The sequence below is a fragment of the Odontesthes bonariensis genome, chromosome 8 (genome assembly GCF_027942865.1).
Source record: "Odontesthes bonariensis isolate fOdoBon6 chromosome 8, fOdoBon6.hap1, whole genome shotgun sequence".
NCBI classification, from domain to species: domain Eukaryota; kingdom Metazoa; phylum Chordata; class Actinopteri; order Atheriniformes; family Atherinopsidae; genus Odontesthes; species Odontesthes bonariensis.
Window position 1 is genome coordinate 37,390,920 of NC_134513.1, and position 19,886 is coordinate 37,410,805.

General features: G+C 47.5%; 1 protein-coding gene across 1 annotated transcript in view; it reads right to left on the bottom strand.

The window, feature by feature from the left end:
• stab2 (stabilin 2) overlaps window positions 1-19,886 on the bottom strand; it is a 94,068-nt gene that overhangs the window by 44,586 nt on the left and 29,596 nt on the right. The window contains exons 14-38 of the mRNA XM_075472372.1: window positions 17,100-17,162; window positions 15,602-15,718; window positions 15,463-15,516; window positions 15,300-15,380; window positions 14,049-14,201; window positions 13,754-13,936; window positions 13,591-13,677; window positions 13,116-13,227; window positions 11,748-11,928; window positions 11,578-11,671; window positions 11,333-11,491; window positions 11,128-11,223; window positions 9,670-9,762; window positions 9,406-9,453; window positions 8,996-9,129; window positions 8,813-8,915; window positions 8,653-8,730; window positions 8,478-8,567; window positions 8,287-8,394; window positions 5,622-5,753; window positions 5,406-5,534; window positions 5,248-5,313; window positions 3,687-3,785; window positions 3,413-3,608; window positions 3,237-3,332 (exon numbers count right to left, since the gene is read on the bottom strand). Of these exons, the coding sequence (XP_075328487.1) occupies window positions 3,237-3,332; window positions 3,413-3,608; window positions 3,687-3,785; window positions 5,248-5,313; window positions 5,406-5,534; window positions 5,622-5,753; window positions 8,287-8,394; window positions 8,478-8,567; window positions 8,653-8,730; window positions 8,813-8,915; window positions 8,996-9,129; window positions 9,406-9,453; window positions 9,670-9,762; window positions 11,128-11,223; window positions 11,333-11,491; window positions 11,578-11,671; window positions 11,748-11,928; window positions 13,116-13,227; window positions 13,591-13,677; window positions 13,754-13,936; window positions 14,049-14,201; window positions 15,300-15,380; window positions 15,463-15,516; window positions 15,602-15,718; window positions 17,100-17,162 (2,752 nt within the window). The remainder of the gene's footprint in view (window positions 1-3,236; window positions 3,333-3,412; window positions 3,609-3,686; window positions 3,786-5,247; window positions 5,314-5,405; window positions 5,535-5,621; window positions 5,754-8,286; window positions 8,395-8,477; window positions 8,568-8,652; window positions 8,731-8,812; window positions 8,916-8,995; window positions 9,130-9,405; window positions 9,454-9,669; window positions 9,763-11,127; window positions 11,224-11,332; window positions 11,492-11,577; window positions 11,672-11,747; window positions 11,929-13,115; window positions 13,228-13,590; window positions 13,678-13,753; window positions 13,937-14,048; window positions 14,202-15,299; window positions 15,381-15,462; window positions 15,517-15,601; window positions 15,719-17,099; window positions 17,163-19,886) is intronic.

Below are 19,886 nucleotides of genomic sequence, written 5' to 3' on the forward strand. Positions count from 1 at the left end.
GGACTGGTCTGTTTGGGATTTTGGGAGAAGGGGGAGCGATGACAGTTAAGGCGGGAATAGCAATATTGTTGATAGTGAGAATGGTTTCCCTATTGGGGTGTTGCATTATACCTATTCTGAGAAGGTGTTTGCTGCAAGTGATGTTCAAACAAACAGTGGAAGGAATCTGGAGGCAGATGACCATGCGAGACCAGGTCTGAGGACCAACGCATGGGAAGAGCGGGTCAACGAATGAAGGTTACCAACGGACGGTTCACAAGATTCTTTCCTCGAGGGTGGAACCAAGTTTAGTCTGACAGGGAGAAGAGATGGTAAAGATCTCTTTGATTGGGAGTGACGTACTGGCGACCTCTCCTCCCAGAGTTAGCTTAGCAGTTCCAGACCCAGCCGGACGGATGTTCGGCCAGAAGCAGACGACACCAGAGTACGGGAGATGGGACGGGACTGGAGGAGCTGCATTACATTGCATTTTATTACTATTGTTGTGTGATAATCCATAATTTTATGTATTGTACTTGATACAAAACGGTGATTAACTGATTTGAAGGTGATGTATTCATTCTATGTGTATTATCAATCAGAACTGATCACTAATATGTGCATTGCCAGTTGTGTTAGTCAACTGTTCGGAGTGCGACCTTGGTAAAGTGGTCGGTCGCCAGTGGGGGGGGCCGTAGGTGAGTTTTCCCAAGATAAGAACATGAGTTACGAAAGTAGCAGCCGGTGGGTTTTTCGCACCTATGCACTGCGAACAGTGGACAAGTGTGATGGCAATGTAAAACTTGTAGTGTTGTTGAAATCAATATCGTGTAATTTAATTTAATCATTTAATGTGATTCGAGTACACACATATATATATCCCTTTTCATGTATTCAAAATGGTCCCGTTGATTGATATTGTAGAATTATTAGAATAATTTAGTGTTGATTATGTTAATTAATTCTTAATTAACTATGTGGGATGATTTTCTTTCATTTTAGATTATTTCTTTATTAAATCACTGATAAGTGATTTCAGGGGGGACTATGTGGGAGAAGGATGTCATGACATGCTCATGACTTCTGGCCTAGTTACATCCTGGGCCTTGTTGACTGGTTCATATGAATATTGTTGATAGTTAGAATGAGCGTGTTTATGATAAACGGCGAAAGCTAGGCGCCTCCAGAGAGGGCCACGTACACTTGTTATGATAAAACGGTATAAAAGAGGTGTCACAAAATGAGCTCGTCGGACATTTTGTACATTCTGTATGCACATTTGCTGTGACGGTTTGTTCAATAAACTCCCCAATGGACGGCTGACCAACGCGTGATTCGACTCTAATTTCTCCACAACAACTATTGATCAGTTAATCAGAGTATTGATCAGTTAATCTGACTATTCATCAGTTAATCAGACTATTGATCAGTTAATCAGAGCATTGATCAGTGAATCAGAGCATTGATCAGTTAATCAGAGCATTGATCAGTTAATCAGAGCATTGATCAGTTAATCAGAGCATTGATCAGTGAATCAGAGCATTGATCAGTTAATCAGAGCATTGATCAGTTAATCAGAGCATTGATCAGTTAATCAGAACATTGATCAGTTAATCAGAGGATTGATCAGTTAATCAGAGCATTGATCAGTTAATCAGAGCATTGATCAGTGAATCAGAGCATTGATCAGTTAATCAGAGCATTAATCAGTTAATCAGAGCATTGATCAGTGAATCAGAGTATTGATCAGTTAATCAGAGCATTGATCAGTTAATCAGAGCATTGATCAGTTAATCAGAGCATTGATCAGTGAATCAGAGCATTGATCAGTTAATCAGAGCATTGATCAGTTAATCACAGCATTGATCAGTGAATCAGAGCATTGATCAGTGAATCAGAGCATTGATCAGTGAATCACAGCATTGATCAGTTAATCAGAGCATTGATCAGTTAATCAGAGCATTGATCAGTTAATCAAAGCATTGATCAGTTAATCAGACTATTGATCAGTTAATCAGAGCATTGATCGGTTAATCAGAGCATTGATCGGTGAATCAGAGCATTGATCAGTTAATCAGAGCATTGATCAGTTAATCAGAGTATTGATCAGTTAATCAGACTATTGATCAGTTAATCAGAGCATTGATCGGTTAATCAGAGCATTGATCGGTGAATCAGAGCATTGATCAGTTAATCAGAGCATTGATCAGTTAATCAGAGCATTGATCAATTAATCAGAGCATTGATCAGTGAATCAGAGCATTGATCAGTGAATCAGAGCATTGATCAGTGAATCAGAGCATTGATCAATTAATCAGAGCATTGATCAGTTAATCAGAGTATTGATCAGTTAATCAGACTATTGATCAGTTAATCAGAGCATTGATCGGTTAATCAGAGCATTGATCGGTGAATCAGAGCATTGATCAGTTAATCAGAGCATTGATCAGTTAATCAGAGCATTGATCAATTAATCAGAGCATTGATCAGTGAATCAGAGCATTGATCAGTGAATCAGAGCATTGATCAGTGAATCAGAGCATTGATCAGTGAATCAGAGCATTGATCAGTTAATCAGACTATTGATCAGTTAATCAGAGCATTGATCAGTGAATCAGAGCATTGATCAGTGAATCAGAGCATTGATCAGTTAATCAGAGCATTGATCAGTTAATCAGAGCATTGATCAGTTAATCAGAGCATTGATCAGTGAATCAGAGCATTGATCAATTAATCAGAGCATTGATCAGTGAATCAGAGCATTGATCAGTGAATCAGAGCATTGATCAGTTAATCAGAGCATTGATCAGTTAATCAGAGCATTGATCAGTTAATCAGACTATTGATCAGTTAATCAGAGCATTGATCAGTTAATCAGAACATTGATCAGTGAATCAGAGCATTGATCAGTTAATCAGAGCATTGATCAGTTAATCAGAGTATTGATCAGTTAATCAGAGCATTGATCAGTGAATCAGACTATTGATCAGTTAATCAGAGCATTGATCAGTTAATCAGAGCATTGATCAGTTAATCAGACTATTGATCAGTTAATCAGAGCATTGATCAGTTAATCAGAGCATTGATCAGCAGCAGACCCTCTGAGTTCCTGTGGGTTTGCTTTATCTCATTTTAACACTTGTTGAGGACAAAATTATTTTTTGTTGTCCTGATATGTAAAACCTTTGACTTAAAAGACGGTGGGTTGTTCACAAATAAAGCCCATCTTAAGCTAGCTTCTGCGATAACTTCCATACTTTCTTGGCAGTGTAGGCCTGTCCAGCCGACGTCACACTCGCACACCCCGTCTCCTTCCAGTCCTTCCCTGCAGCGTCCGTTCTTACACTCGCACTCTGCAGATGAGACGCACACATCAGGACGGCTGAGGCTCAAACACTTTCATTCACCTTTTAGTCAAATGAGCTGGATCAACCTTGATCGCAGTGAATTCCATATTTGCCGCTCTGGCAGGTTTCGCAGGCCGTCCCATTGAATCCTGCGTTACACCGACAGACCCCAGAGCCGCCCACCCCGTCCAAACACGCCCCGTTAGCGTAGCAGGGCTGCCCCTTGGGACCGGGACACGGCTCACAGTGCTCCCCGAAGAACCCGTCACAGCAGCGCTGCTCCTGGAGACACAGAGGAAGGTTGGTCCTGCTAAGACTCCAGCCGAGCAGCACTTCTTGCTGCCAGCAGCAGAAACCTACCATGTTTTTCTTCAGGCAGCTGGCTCTGCAGCCCATGGCCAGCAGGCGTTCCCCTTCGAACACTGTCGTGGTCACACATTGCCTCATCCTCACTGATTTCTGCACAGAACACAACTGATCAGCACTCACAGTAAGAAACTCATCATCTGTTACTTTGTATTTGACTCTGTAGAAGCTCAGATTATCATCAACTGTTTGAAATCTGGTATCAACCCCTGAGAAAAGCAACAGAAGCTCCATGTCATCAACCTAAGGAAACGGATTCCAGATCAGCACAAACTCTTCGTAAAACTGAGCTTTGTAAAAGAAGAAGAACGTAAGCTCAGAGTTTAAGGTTTAAATATCAGGACAGCAACAGCAGCAGGGTTTCACATGCAGCTGTTAATGTTTGCAGTTTGGGAGGCAGAGCCTTCAGTTATCAGGCCCCTCTCTGTGGAACCAGCTGCCAGTTTGGGAGGCAGAGCCTTCAGTTATCAGGCCCCTCTCTGTGGAACCAGCTGCCAGTCTGGGAGGCAGAGCCTTCAGTTATCAGGCCCCTCTCTGAGGAACCAGCTGCCAGTTTGGGAGGCAGAGCCTTCAGTTATCAGGCCCCTCTCTGAGGAACCAGCTGCCAGTTTGGGAGGGGGAGCCTTCAGTTATCAGGCCCCTCTCTGTGGAACCAGCTGCCAGTTTGGGAGGCAGAGCCTTCAGTTATCAGGCCCCTCTCTGTGGAACCAGCTGCCAGTTTGGGAGGCAGAGCCTTCAGTTATCAGGCCCCTCTCTGTGGAACCAGCTGCCAGTTTGGGAGGCAGAGCCTTCAGTTATCAGGCCCCTCTCTATGGAACCAGCTGCCAGTTTGGGAGGCAGAGCCTTCAGTTATCAGGCCCCTCTCTGTGGAACCAGCTGCCAGTTTGGGAGGCAGAGCCTTCAGTTATCAGGCCCCTCTCTACCTCTACCCTCGTTCCTTTTTTATAAAGCTTATAGTTAGGGATGGCTCAGGTGAGCCTGAAACATCCCATAGTTAAGCTGCTATAGGCCCAGACTGCTGGGAGAGCTCCCATGATGCACCTCTCCTCCCTCTGCTCTCTTTCCTCTCCATGTACATGTGACATCATTGTTGTCATTAACTTGTTTCTCTCTCTCAGCAGGTGTTCCTGGCCTGGTGTTACGGTGCTTGTTGTCCCCTCTTTCCTGTCCTCTCAGCCCCCAGCTGGTCCAGGTTTCTTCCTGTTCAAAGGGAGTTGTTTCTCTCCACAGTCACCTCGTGCATGGAGGGTTGGATCAGAGAGAAGTTTCAGTCTGTTGGTTTCCTGAGCTGGGAAACTGTTTTAAATGGCTCTAAAGTAGAATTTAATCAGTTTGGTCATCATTTGATTTGATGATGATTGTATCACAGTGAATTGGCTTGAATTGGACTGTATCATCCAAGAGCCCTGAGATGACTTCTGTTGGGATTTGGTGCTTTATAAATAAACCTGCATTGATTGAACTTTGTTGATCACGTGTTAACTAGAGGGAAAGTGTCCAGGCTGATGGCAGCTGCATCATCATCAGTGCAGGGGATGAGGGTGTGAGCTCTTACGTCTGGGACGGTGTTGTTGGGGCAGATCATGTGCTTCTGGTAATGCAAACAGTCGACACACGGTCCCTTTGAGAAGAGAGACAGAGTTAGTATTTGCCCTTCTCCACCTCCCACACATTTACTGTCCCGGCTGTGGAGCTGAAGTCAGCTGACTTTACCACAACGTTTTTATATGAGACTTTGTCACAGCGGTTTCTGTTGATGTGCAGAACGGCGGACAGCCCGTGGATCACTCCTTTACTGCTCAGAATGTTTGAGGAGTTGATCTGAGCATCGTTCACAAACAGCTGGAGGAGGGCACAGAGACAGAGCCGCTTAGTGTGACGATCATGTGATCAGATACATCTGCTGCCAGCGTGAGATCAGACGCACACCTTTCCGTCTCGAGGGTAGATGCCGAGCTGGAAGGAGAAGCCGAGCAGCGTCTTCTTGTACCCTCCGGGCTGCAGGTCGGTCTTCAACAGGCGCTCCGATGCCACCACGTGGTAACGAGTCGTGTTCACGTCCTGGAAAAAGTGACAAAAACCACTTCAATCTCTGGAATTAACAGTTCAGGTTGCAGTCATGTCAGGGTCTGAGATCGTCTTAGATTTCCTCCAGTGAAATAAGAACAGTACGTCTCTGTATAACCAGCATATACATAAATATATTTCTACATCCTGCAAATGAATGGACGGAGGAGTGCCACTGAAACACTAGGATTAATTTAAATACCCTCCTCTAAATCATTTTTGATTGGATAGGGAAACGCCCACATTTACACATGTGACAGATGATGCTAAATTAACTAACTAATTAACTTATTAATTAATTAAATTAAGGCTTCCTTTCAGAGTTTCTCTTTGGACATTTTCTGCTTCTTCCCTCATCTTCAGCCCAGTCCTTGTACCTGAGCATCTTCAGTGGAATGTGTTTTTTCTCTGTTAAGCCACTTAACTCTGAGCTCTGAACCATTCAGGCAGGAAAAAGGCTCCTAATTTAAAGGCTGAACCAGTGTTGTGTCCAACTTAGCAAAGAAGCCATTTTAAACTGGATCTTTAGGCACTTTGTTCCCAGCAGCCTGTCACAGAGACACATCATTTGTTCCCATTTCTTTAGCTGCATGTGTGAAAAACAGCAAAGATAACACAGTCTGACAGACAGAAAACAGGATTTCTGCAGCAACAAGGTGATTCCCAAAGAGCTGTTAGCTGAAAACTTGGCATATCTCAGCATGGTGTGCAGTGTGTCCTTAAAACATTTGAGGAAACTGGACAAGTGGAGGACAGAAGAAGAAGTGTCAGGCCTAAAGAACTATCTACAGCAGGTGAACAGGATCTGAAAGTGATGTCCTTAAGAAAGAGGAAAACATCCAGCAAAGACCTGACACAGGAGCTGAGAGATGCATCTGGACCTTCAGCTGATCCATCTGCTGTTGGCCCAAGCCTCATCAGAAATGGGCTCCATGGAAGGGTGGCTGTCAGGAAGCCGTTCTTCAGGAAGGGAAACAGGGAGAAAAGGCTGAGCTGTGCCAAAGGACACAAGAAGTGGGCTGAAAATCAGTGGCAGCAGGTCTGATGGAGGGATGAATCCTCCCCAGAGCCCGGACCTCAACATTACTGAAGCAGTGTGGGATCATGTTGGCAGAGAACGCAACAAAAGGCAGCCCACATCCAAAGAAGAGCTTTGGGATGTCCTTCAAGAAGCCTGGAGAACTATTCCTGAAGACTCCTTAAAGAAAGGACAGAAAGCTGTCTGAGAGGGTTCAGGCTGTGCTGGAGGAGAAAGGAGCTCAGAGCAGATATTCACTTTAAAGCTGCTCAGAACTGAACTAACTCTGCTTCTGACTCAGATTCTGGGTTTATGTTCATGTTGGAACATGTTTCAGTGAATCTCTGCAGCTGTTACCATGGAAACATCTGCAGATATTCACTTTAAAGCTGCTCAGAACTGAACTAACTCTGCTTCTGACTCAGATTCTGGGTTTATGTTCATGTTGGAACATGTTTCAGTGAATCTCTGCAGCTGTTACCATGGAAACATCTGCAGATATTCACTTTAAAGCTGCTCAGAACTGAACTAACTCTGCTTCTGCCTCAGATTCTGGGTTTATGTTCATGTTGGAACATGTTTCAGTAAATCTCTGCAGCTGTTACCATGGAAACATCTGCAGATATTCACTTTAAAGCTGCTCAGAACTGAACTAACTCTGGTTCTGCCTCAGATTCTGGGTTTATGTTCATGTTGGAACATGTTTCAGTGAATCTCTGCAGCTGTTACCATGGAAACATCTGCAGATATTCACTTTAAAGCTGCTCAGAACTGAACTAACTCTGCTTCTGCCTCAGATTCTGGGTTTATGTTCATGTTGGAACATGTTTCAGTGAATCTCTGCAGCTGTTACCATGGAAACATCTGCAGATATTCACTTTAAAGCTGCTCAGAACTGAACTAACTCTGGTTCTGCCTCAGATTCTGGGTTTATGTTCATGTTGGAACATGTTTCAGTGAATCTCTGCAGCTGTTACCATGGAAACATCTGCAGATATTCACTTTAAAGCTGCTCAGAACTGAACTAACTCTGGTTCTGCCTCAGATTCTGGGTTTATGTTCATGTTGGAACATATTTCAGTGAATCTCTGCAGCTGTTACCATGGAAACATCTGCAGATATTCACTTTAAAGCTGCTCAGAACTGAACTAACTCTGGTTCTGCCTCAGATTCTGGGTTTATGTTCATGTTGGAACATGTTTCCTGCACAGGTGGTCCTGGTGGTGTGTCCACCCCTCTGACCGTCCCTTCTGCTCCAGGAACAGACTGATTCTCTGTAAGTTACACAGCTGCGTGCCCCATCAACGTTGCCTGGTTTATCTCTTTTAAAGGCTGAGTTTGCTTCCACACAGATGACACCAGCTTTTAACTTCCTGACTGTGTGAACACATGCTGCGTGTTTCAGGAGAGCCTGTAGATCTGGATCAGTTTCTTTAAAGCTGTTAACCTCAGAGGAGGTCTGGGGTCATTAAAACGGTCTGTTAGACTTTGGGACTCCTCCCGCTGTACCAGAGCAGTCGCTCCCATCTTCTGGAGGTACTCAGAGATGGCGGCGTCTGTCGGAGCGAAGATGGTGAACTCGTCGTCCTGCTCGATCTCGTTTGTCAGGTTATAATCCTGAGAAAAGAGAAAAGACCACGCTTCAGCAAATGCCTCCATCATCCAGCTGCAGAGGGTGTGAGGTGTGCGAGCGCTCCTACCATCAGGTACGATCTGAAGAGCGAGAACTCGGGCCTCCGCGCCAGCGTAGCCAGCAGACCGTCGCTCAGCTTCCTGTCGGGAACTAAAACCTGAGGGCAGGAAGGAGGCGAGAGGAGAAGCTGTCAGAGCGGGTGGTCGCTGCGCGGGGGGCAGCAGCGTCTGATCAGCTCCAACCTTATCAATCAGGTGGAGCAGCCCGTTTGTGGCGGCTACGTTTGAAGTGATGATGGTTGCTCCGCCGACAGATGTGACCTGTGGAACAAACGCACTGCGTGAAGGCTGGATGTCAGAGTTTGTGAATGAAAGGAGTCCTATCAGGAAACAGATCTTTTACCTCCTGGCTGGTGGAGACAGGAAGTGTTGTTGAGAGCAGGGAGGTGATGGAGGACATGTCTCTCAGCTCGGACAGCGGGTGGCTCCCAGAGATCATGTGGTTTCTGTCAGACACACAGCAGCCGTCACACATCTGAGCACAACTCCAACCGACCGGGAAGGTGGAGCCACGCTCAGCTCTAACCTGATGAGACTCGGCAGGTTTCCCTTTGCGCTCCAGAAGCTTCTGTCCTCCTCCGACAGCTTAGAGACGGCAGCAGACGTCGGAACCAGCAGGGTGATGTTCTGATCCGACAGAGAGCCAGAGAGGCCGGAGTCCTGGCAGGAAGGGTGGTGTAAACAGATGTGAAGTAGCACAAACAGCTGTTATGCTCCTACAGCTGGGACAGTTATAGGAGTTATGGGCCGGATGCATCACACACTGACAACATCAGGACATGATAAACCTCAGATGAACACTGTGTCATCATTCAGATTCACTGAGGTTTAACAGAGGTTCACTAAGCTTGTTGGTCTGCTCTGATAGGTCAGCGCGAGGCCCTTCTTTGAGTAAAAGCTTCATATCCAAACAGGAAACAGACGGCAGACACTCACAGTTGTCCAGGTGAAGAACTCTGAGACGTCAGGTAGAGTCGCCAGCTCCTGAAATCAGCAGCAATCAAATCAATTCAAATCAAACTTTATTTCATAAGCACCTTTCATACTAAAAAGTAGCACAAATGCATAAACTCACACACAACATCACACCGACAACCACACTGCACCCCCCCCCCCCCCCCACCCCAACATGAGCAACATCAACAACAACAATCAATGGCGGCGATGCGATGCAGCCGACTAAACACGGGCGCCACTCACCTGTTCAACTGTGCCGTAACAGATGAGTCCGTTTCCAACGTATCCGTCATCACAGACACACGTCCACTGAGAGGACAGCAGGTGGCAGCTGGCCTGGAGACGGTTAAAGCACACGAGTCAGCAAAGCTGCAGACGCTTCTGCTCTGTAGCTAATTCATGCTCCTGCAGTCTGCTGTGAGGGCTAATTCATGCTGCTGCAGTCTGCTGTAAGGGCTAATTCATGCTGCTGCAGTCTGCTGTGAGGGCTAATTCATGCTCCTGCAGTCTGTTGTAAGGGCTAATTCATGCTCCTGCAGTCTGCTGTGAGGGCTAATTCATGCTCCTGCAGTCTGCTGTGAGGGCTAATTCATGCTCCTGCAGTCTGCTGGGAGGGCTAATTCATGCTCCTGCAGTCTGCTGTGAGGGCTAATTCATGCTCCTGCAGTCTGCTCTGAGGGCTAATTCATGCTCCTGCAGTCTGCTGTGAGGGTTAATTCATGCTCCTGCAGTCTGCTGTGAGGGCTAAATCATGCTCTTTCAGTCTGCTGTAAGGGCTAATTCATGCTCCTGCAGTCTGCTGTGAGGGCTAATTCATGCTCCTGCAGTCTGCTGGGAGGGCTAATTCATGCTCCTGCAGTCTGCTGTGAGGGCTAATTCATGCTCCTGCAGTCTGCTGTGAGGGCTAATTCATGCTCCTGCAGTCTGCTGTGAGGGCTAATTCGTGCTCCTGCAGTCTGCTGGGAGGGCTAATTCGTGCTCCTGCAGTCTGCTGTAAGGGCTAATTCATGCTCCTGCAGTCTGCTGTGAGGGCTAATTCATGCTCCTGCAGTCTGCTGTGAGGGCTAATTCATGCTCCTGCAGTCTGCTGTGAGGGCTAATTTTTGCTCCTGCAGTCTGCTGGGAGGGCTAATTCGTGCTCCTGCAGTCTGCTGTGAGGGCTAATTCGTGCTCCTGCAGTCTGCTGGGAGGGCTAATTCGTGCTCCTGCAGTCTGCTGTAAGGGCTAATTCATGCTCCTGCAGTCTGCTGTGAGGGCTAATTCATGCTCCTGCAGTCTGCTGTGAGGGCTCTGAGTAATTCATGCTCTTGCAGTCTGCTGTGAGGGCTCTGAGTAATTCATGCTCCTGCAGTCTGCTGTGAGGGCTCTGAGTAATTCATGCTCCTGCAGTCTGCTGTAAGGGCTAATTCATGCTCCTGCAGTCTGCTGTGAGGGCTAATTCATGCTGCTGCAGTCTGCTGTGAGGGCTCTGAGTAATTCATGCTCTTGCAGTCTGCTGTGAGGGCTCTGAGTAATTCATGCTCCTGCAGTCTGCTGTGAGGGCTCTGAGTAATTCATGCTCCTGCAGTCTGCTGTGAGGGCTCTGAGTAATTCATGCTCCTGCAGTCTGCTGTAAGGGCTAATTCATGCTGCTGCAGTCTGCTGTGAGGGCTCTGAGTAATTCATGCTCCTGCAGTCTTCTGTGAGGGCTCTGAAACTCACCAGGTAGTGACAGCCTCCCGTTACACTCACACACTGGTTGACAGCTTCGCACATCAGTCCGTTTCCTTTGTAGCCAGCCTTGCATATGCAGTCACTCTGAGCAGAATCACATCAAACAGAAAAAGACTTTCACCGGTGGGATCTGACCACGCTTCATTCCACGTGCTGCTCCTTTACCCAAACGGCCTCGCCCTGTGGCTGCTACCTGTCCAGGTCCCACGTAGATGCAGGTGCTGTTGGGGTGGCAGCCTCCTCTGTCAGGACCATCGCAGTTGTTGATGGGTCGACACCCGTCTCCGTCCTCCGTCCATCCGGTCAGACACTGACAGGAGTGCGTCGCCGGGCCCGTCGTTATGCATTTAGCCTGCAGGGGGCAGTAAAACAGCGCCTCAGAGGTGTGGGTGGGTGTATGCGCTTCCTGATTCCTCGCTGCTGGTTTGTCTGACTTACATTCACATCGCAGCCGCCTCTGAGGGGTGGAGCACACGGGTCCGACTCCACGCAGGTGATACCATCACCTTTGAAACCAGGTTTACAAACACACCTGAAAGCAGCAGACGGATAGGAAAAAGTGACCACAAACCCACTTCTGAGGTCTCACCTGGTGCAGGTAAACTCACCTGGCTGTTCCCTGGCTGAAGTCGCAGTCAGCGTGTGCGTGACAGAACTGGGCCTGAGCGCCGCAGACGGACGTCTGGCGCTCACAGAACCGACCGGTGTGACCCGGCCGACAGGAGTCCACTTTACATCGGCCATCTGAGTCCGGGCGGCTGTCGCACAGTCCGTGGATGCAGGGACAGGCTGAGGACACAGGTAAGGTTCCACACACGTGAGGTTCCACACAGGTGAGGTTCCACACAGGTGAGGTTCCACACAAGTAAGGTTCCACACAGGTGAGGTTCCACACAAGTAAGGTTCCACACAGGTGAGGTTCCACACAGGTGAGGTTCCACACAGGTGAGGTTCACACAGGTGAGGTTCCACACAGGTGAGGTTCACACAGGTGAGGTTCACACAGGTGAGGTTCCACAGAGGTGAGGTTCGACACAAGTAAGGTTCCACACAGGTGAGGTTGCACACAGGTGAGGTTCCACACAGGTGAGGTTCCACAAAGGTGAGGTTCCACACAGGTGAGGTTCCACAGAGGTGAGGTTCCACACAAGTAAGGTTCCACACAGGTGAGGTTCCACACAGGTGAGGTTCCACACAAGTGAGGTTCCACACAGGTGAGGTTCCACACAGGTGAGGTTCCACACAAGTGAGGTTCCACACAGGTGAGGTTCCACACAGGTGAGGTTCCACACAGGTGAGATTCCACACAGGTGAGGTTCCACACAGGTGAGGTTCCACACAGGTGAGGTTCCACAAAGGTAAGGTTCCACACAGGTGAGGTTCCACACAGGTGAGGTTCCACACAGGTGAGATTCCACACAGGTGAGGCTCCACACAGGTGAGGTTCCACAGAAGTGAGGTTCCACACAGGTGAGGTTCCACACAGGTGAGGTTCCACAGAAGTGAGGTTCCACACAGGTGAGGTTCCACACAGGTGAGGTTCCACACAGGCGAGGTTCCACACAGGTGAGGTTCCACACAGGTGAGGTTCCACAGAAGTGAGGTTCCACACAGGTGAGGTTCCACACATGTGAGGTTCCACACAGGCGAGGTTCCACACAGGTGAGGTTCCACACAGGCGAGGTTCCACACAGGTGAGGTTCCACACAGGTGAGGTTCCACACAGGTGAGGTTCCACACAGGCGAGGTTCCACACAGGTGAGGTTCCACACAGGTGAGGTTCCACACAGGCGAGGTTCCACACAGGTGAGGTTCCACACAGGCGAGGTTCCACACAGGCGAGGTTCCACACAGGCGAGGTTCCACACAGGTGAGGTTCCACACAGGTGAGGTTCCACACAGGTGAGGTTCCACACAGCTGAGCTCACAGCATCACAGCCGCCGGCGTGACATCACAACATATCACTCAGACTTACTGATGTCACAGTTGGGTCCGTATTTGTTGGGGGAGGAGCAGTACTGACAGCGAGAGCCTCTGAAGTTGGCCTCACAGATACACGATCCATTTCCTGCCATGCCCTCCATACACTGAAGAAGAAGAAGAAGAAGAAGAAGAAGAAGAAGAAGAAGAAGAAGAAGAAGAAGAAGAAGAAGAAGAAGAAGAAGACAGCGAGGTTTCATTCAACAACAACAAAAGAACTCAAACTAAACATTTGAACGTGAAGAAGAAATGCAGTTGCCCTTCGTGTAGCTTTTAGGATGACCCTGACCCGGATGACTGAGAATCTGCACCACCATCAGTCTGAAGCTTCCATCAGTCTCTCCAAAGCCCACAGAAACTAAATGAGCCAGATTCCCACTGCTTCCTTCCTAATTCTGACCCTAAAGTACGCGCTTCAGTTTCCTCTGAACACAGCAGTAGCCACACACAGGCTCCGCCCCTCTGCGCACCTGTCCGTGTCCGGAGCAGCTGGTCTGGAATCCACCTGGGCAGGGCGTGCAGTCTGGACCATAGAAACCTTTACAGCAGGCTGGAGTCTGAACAAACACAGGTGTGTTTACCAGGTGACAGCGGCAGCATTATCAGAAACAACGATGGGATGCAGCAGTGTACCGTGACAGTTGTGTTGCAGAGGGGTGAGCAACCTCTCACTGTTATCTTCATGGGTGGGTCACCAGTGGAAATAGTGGAAACACATCCAATGATTGCGTTGCGCCCATGGGCAGGGATTTTTACGTCTGCGTTGTCTTGGGACGGGCACGTGAGCAGGTTGGGTTGACAACTGACACACTCACCCTGAAAAACAGCAGCCTTTCAGACTCCTGAGCACAGCTTCATGGAAGCATCACATCACAGACAAAGTTTTCATGGTTAATCAGCTTCACACTGAGCCAACCGTCAAACTCACCTGGAAGAATTTGGTCCCTGTGATGTCACACCTGTGAGGCAGCACAGGCTCAATGGAGGGTGGAGTCAAAACTCCATCCATCACATACAGACGTCCATTTTTAGCCTCCACAGCTGCCTCCAAGATGGCCACTCCGTTAACCAGAATCTGACCCTGAATAAGAGAGAAGATGAACAACTGAAGACGCATTCACCAGCTTTTCTGCTGGATGCAGCAGATGGTCAGAAAGGCACTTCTCTTCTGTTTGGTTGTTGTTCACACCGTTGAGGTTCACCATCAACTTCACACGATTAGAACTAAATCAATCAACTTTATATTTATTTTCTTTGTAGATTACAGTTCATGGACAAAGTAAAGCTCAGGAGCTGCTCACCTGTGAGGTTGAAGTACCTGAAAACAAAAAGATTTGCCTTTGGTTTCTACCTCTGTTGTCTTTACTCTGTACCTGGAAGTTTGAGTTCAGGGTTGGTTTACAGCTAAAGGCTGCAGCCTAGTGACACCAGTCATGAGTTTGGGAACTTCCATTTTAGAGCCTTGGGTTTGAACTTTAACTGGAACCAAAAGCTGACATGAGCTGATTCATAAAACATGCTCAGCAGCAGCAGCTCTGGACACAATAATGACACCATGATAACTCATTGGAAAAATGTACCACCTTAAAGGGATGGTTCGCCTCTTTTGACATGAAGCTGTATGACATCCCATATTAGCAACATCATTTATGAACACTGACTTACCCCCTGCTGCGTCCTGTGAGCGGAGTTCCAGCTGAGTTTTTTTTTTTCCTCCCTTCATATCAATGAACGCCTGTTACGGTGTTTACTGCTCGGAGGCAGGGGAGTGCTCGGTCTGCACTTCGGTCTGCACAGCAGGCAATGATACGAAGGGAGAGAAAATAGGGCAAAGCTATTGTGAGGTCTGACTTTTTCTGGACGGACGATTTTGTGATGCAAATGTATTACTCTTTTGAACGCATGTTGTTTTGAGAAGCAAGACGCTTTATTTTCGGGACCCCAGCCAACTAGCCGGACTACCTTCGTCAACGCCAAATCGAGGCTGGAACTCTGCTCACAGGACGCAGTAGGGGGTAAGAAGATCTTCATAAATGATGTTGCTGATATGGGATGTCATACAGCTTCATGTCAAAAGAGGCGAACTATCCCTTTAATATCTCATGAGATGTTCCCGGTGGCCGTGCAGTGGTACTACACTTTGAGGCTTTTCGGCGGGATGGATCAGATCCACACTTACGTTTTCTGTCACATTGATTGTCAGAAACTGATTGGCCATCGTCACAATCCCGGGGCTCGACACGACGTTAAAGACCTCCAGCTTCAAGACAACGGAAATACAAGTCATTCGAGAAGATGTGCAGAGATTCAAACTCTGGGAGTCGGCAGGCGGTCATACTCACGGCGGTCGACGGGACGACGTGGTTCCTGAGGAGCTCCAGCAACTTGTTGTGACCCTGAGGGTTCAGAATAAACTGATGAAGTTCTAACCTATCAACAGGCCTCAATCTGTATGTTAATTAAAGCTCCAGTCGTTCTCACGTCTGCACTTCTGAGGAACTCCAGGTGTCCCTCCGGCATCGCATCGAAGGCTGCTGCAGCCGGAGCAAAGACGGTGATCGGTCCTGGAGCATCCATGACTGACGCCAGATCAGTTTTCTGTAGAGAGAGGTACACTTTGGTGAAGGTATAGCAAACACCACATGGATGGGCTTTTTAAAGTTTTTTTTTGGGGGGGGGGGGCTTTTTATACCTTTAATGATAGGACAGTGTGAGAGAGACAGGAAGCAGGGGGCAGAGAGATGGGGAAGACACGCAGCAAAGGGCCGCCCGGTGCGGGAGTCGAACCGGGGCCCGCTGCATTGAGGACTAAGCCTCTGTACATGGGGCGGCTGCTTAACCCACTACGCCACTGACCGCCCCGTGGATGGGCTTTTAGGTGCAGAGCCACATGCTTTCCTCAAGTATTCCTGAGATATTTAGTTCTCTGAAATTGTATGAGGCTCATCAGATGTTTCTTGGATTTAGTCTCTGGAGCAGAACAAAGGGTCCAACCATTCAGTCAGACACTAAGCCCTGCGCTGGCTGTGGTGCATCTCATCTGGACTCAAAAGTCAGATTTTTAAAGATCCCATTGGAAAAATCAACCGGATTACAGCTGGGTTATTTACTGAGAGCAGGAGAAGTCCCGACCGCAAAATTCAATATGGCCGCCGCATGCATGAAACACTTCTATCCGTGAACATGTCACAGTGTTTGTATGAGCAAAATACAAAACACATCAAGTTCTACTGGGTTTCCAAGTTGTTGCAAGAACACAGTTAACTTGAGTGGGACATCATTCCAGCTCTGATTTCTGACTGATGGAGTCCAAGTTGGTACAAAGACAGGAGGTACTGAGACCACAGAGGAACGCTGGTAAGTCCTCTGAGAGGCCGAAACAAGCCAAAGACCAGTCCCAGTCCACACCAAAGTCTGGATCCAGTCCTGATCTGAGCACCATGGTCAGACTGGGTCACACAGAGGGACACTGAGGCAGACCCGCTCCTTAGAAGAGGTGCCGAGGTGAACTGGGAGAACTGGAGCTGGTGTGAAGAAAGTGTTCATTCTTTCCTTGGATAAAGCTCATGAGCACATTCTTAAGAAACACAACATAATTATGTGAAACACACTGTTTTTCTACATTTTGATGCTCTCTTTCAGCTTTAATAACACATATACAAACACTGTGGATATCAGGAAGTCACATGGATGGGATTTATCTCTGCACACTGTTTTTAGTCAGCACTCCTGACTCAAACCTGATCAAACCAACGAACCATCTGGGATCCCGTCACGATTATCCCAAAGTCAACCAATCATTGAGACATCTGCTAACGGCCAACACACGAACCATCAATCATTATTAAAGACCAGCCTTCGTGATCTGAGGGTTCATCCTCTGCAGGATGCAACTTAGATCTGATACAGGTGGTTACAGGATGTGATTAACTACTGATGATCTGCCCCAAATTCATTATTAGTAATCTGATTACTGTACCTCCAATAAGGACTTGAATGTCCCGAATTTGCTGTAGTCAGAGATGATCTTCATCAGGTTCTCCTGTGGAGACACAACATGTTAATGTAATGACGGGATGACAGTGAGGTTACATCATGGTCATGTGATGTAAACATTGGCTGTATAAAACAGCTGTGGTTACGTCAGTCCTGCAGATATTTTAAAGTTCAAAGCAACTGGAGGATCTGACTGAGAATCACAGATTTCTACAGCTTTCAGAGGAACACATACTCAGAGTGCCGTCAGTTTTACAAAGATGGATGTGGTATTTGCTGTGCTAAATTTCTGCTCCAACACATTAAAGCCTCCATATTGTGTAAAACTCCCTTCTTCCTGTTCCTGGGAGCATATATCAGTATGTCTGAAGTCACCAGCAGGTGTAAAACTCCTTCTTCCTGTTCCTGGGAGCATATATCAGTGCGTCTGAAGTCACCAGCAGGTGTAAAACTCCTTCTTCCTGTTCCTGGGAGCATATATCAGGGCGTCTGAGGTCACCAGCAGGTGTAAAACTCCTTCTTCCTGTTCCTGGGAGCATATATCAGGGCGTCTGAAGTCACCAGCAGGTGTAAAACTCCTTCTCCCTGTTCCTGGGAGCATATATCAGGGCGTCTGAAGTCACCAGCAGGTGTAAAACTCCTTCTTCCTGTTCCTGGGAGCATATATCAGGGCGTCTGAAGTCACCAGCAGGTGTAAAACTCCTTCTTCCTGTTCCTGGGAGCATATATCAGGGCGTCTGAAGTCACCAGCAGGTGTAAAACTCCTTCTTCCTGTTCCTGGGAGCATATATCAGGGCGTCTGAGGTCACCAGCAGGTGTAAAACTCCTTCTTCCTGTTCCTGGGAGCATATATCAGGGCGTCTGAAGTCACCAGCAGGTGTAAAACTCCTTCTTCCTGTTCCTGGGAGCATATATCAGGGCGTCTGAGGTCACCAGCAGGTGTAAAACTCCTTCTTCCTGTTCCTGGGAGCATATATCAGGGCGTCTGAAGTCACCAGCTTGTGTAAAACTCCTTCTTCCTGTTCCTGGGAGCATATATCAGTGCGTCTGAAGTCACCAGCAGGTGTAAAACTCCTTCTTCCTGTTCCTGGGAGCATATATCAGGGCGTCTGAGGTCACCAGCAGGTGTAAAACTCCTTCTTCCTGTTCCTGGGAGCATATATCAGGGCGTCTGAAGTCACCAGCAGGTGTAAAACTCCTTCTTCCTGTTCCTGGGAGCATATATCAGGGCGTCTGAAGTCACCAGCAGGTGTAAAACTCCTTCCTGTTCCTGGGAGCATATATCAGGGCGTCTGAAGTCACCAGCAGGTGTAAAACTCCTTCTTCCTGTTCCTGGGAGCATATATCAGGGCGTCTGAAGTCACCAGCAGATGTAAAACTCCTTCTTCCTGTTCCTGGGAGCATATATCAGGGCGTCTGAGGTCACCAGCAGGTGTAAAACTCCTTCTTCCTGTTCCTGGGAGCATATATCAGGGCGTCTGAGGTCACCAGCAGGTGTAAAACTCCTTCTTCCTGTTCCTGGGAGCATATATCAGGGCGTCTGAGGTCACCAGCAGGTGTAAAACTCCTTCTTCCTATAGGAGCATATTTCAGGGCGTCTGAAGTCACCAGCAGGTGTAAAACTCCTTCTTCCTGTTCCTGGGAGCATATATGTTCTAGAATGCGCTGCTGAGGGTGGCAGCACGTTGGAGTAGCTCTGTACATCACATTGAGATTTTTCTTTTTTTTCTAAATTTCATTCCTGTTATTTCTTGGAAGAAATTGCATTTTTTGGACAACTGTTCCTTCCTGCCTTGGATGCTGTGCAGCTGGATTAATTTTTCCCAATACTTTTGTATTTTTTACTCTTTTGTCATGATGCATAACCATAGCAACAAGGTGGTTTACAACAGGGAGCAGCTGAATAACATTGGAAAAGCAGAAATAATTCGACAACTGAAGCCAGAAATCGCACTGGAATTGAAAAGGAGGCGTCGTGGATGCAGAGCAGGAGCAAAGAGGAGAGAAAGAAAGAAGAAGTTCAAACCATCTCTGCCATCCGTCATCATGGGCAATGTAAGATCATTAGCTAACAAGTTGGATGAACTTCTAGCCTTGACAAGGACTCAGCAAGAATATCGGGAATGTAGCATTATGTGTTTTACTGAGACATGGCTGCAGGATCATATCCCCGACTCCAGCGTCTCTCTGCCGGGCTTCCTGACTGTACGAGCAGATCGAGATATAAAGAGTAGCAGGAAAAGGAAAGGGGGTGGATTGGCAGTGCTTGTCAACAACAGATGGTGTCACCCAGGACATGTAACTGTGAAGAGTCGTCTCTGCAGTCCTGACATTGAACTATTGGCAGTAAGTTTTCATCCATATTATTTGCCAAGAGAGTTCACCAGTGTTGTTTTGGTGGCTGTTTACATTCCACCCTCAGCTGTTGCCGACACTGGATGTGATGTCATCAGTTCCGTTGTTGCTAAGATACAGACACAACACCCCAATTCTTTTGTGGCAATATCTGGTGATTTTAATCATGCCTCACTCTCTGCTAGACTGCCAACTTTTCAACAGTTTGTCAGCTGCTCTACCAGAGAAAACAAGACATTGGATTTGTTTTACACAAATGTCAAGGATTCATACATTTCCAAATCAAGACCTCCCCTGGGTAAATCAGATCACAACCTTGTTTTTCTCTGTTCAGCATATAAACCCCTTGTCCAGAGACTACCTGTCACAAAAAGGACTGTTAGAAAGTGGTCACAGGAAGCTGAAGAAGCCTTAC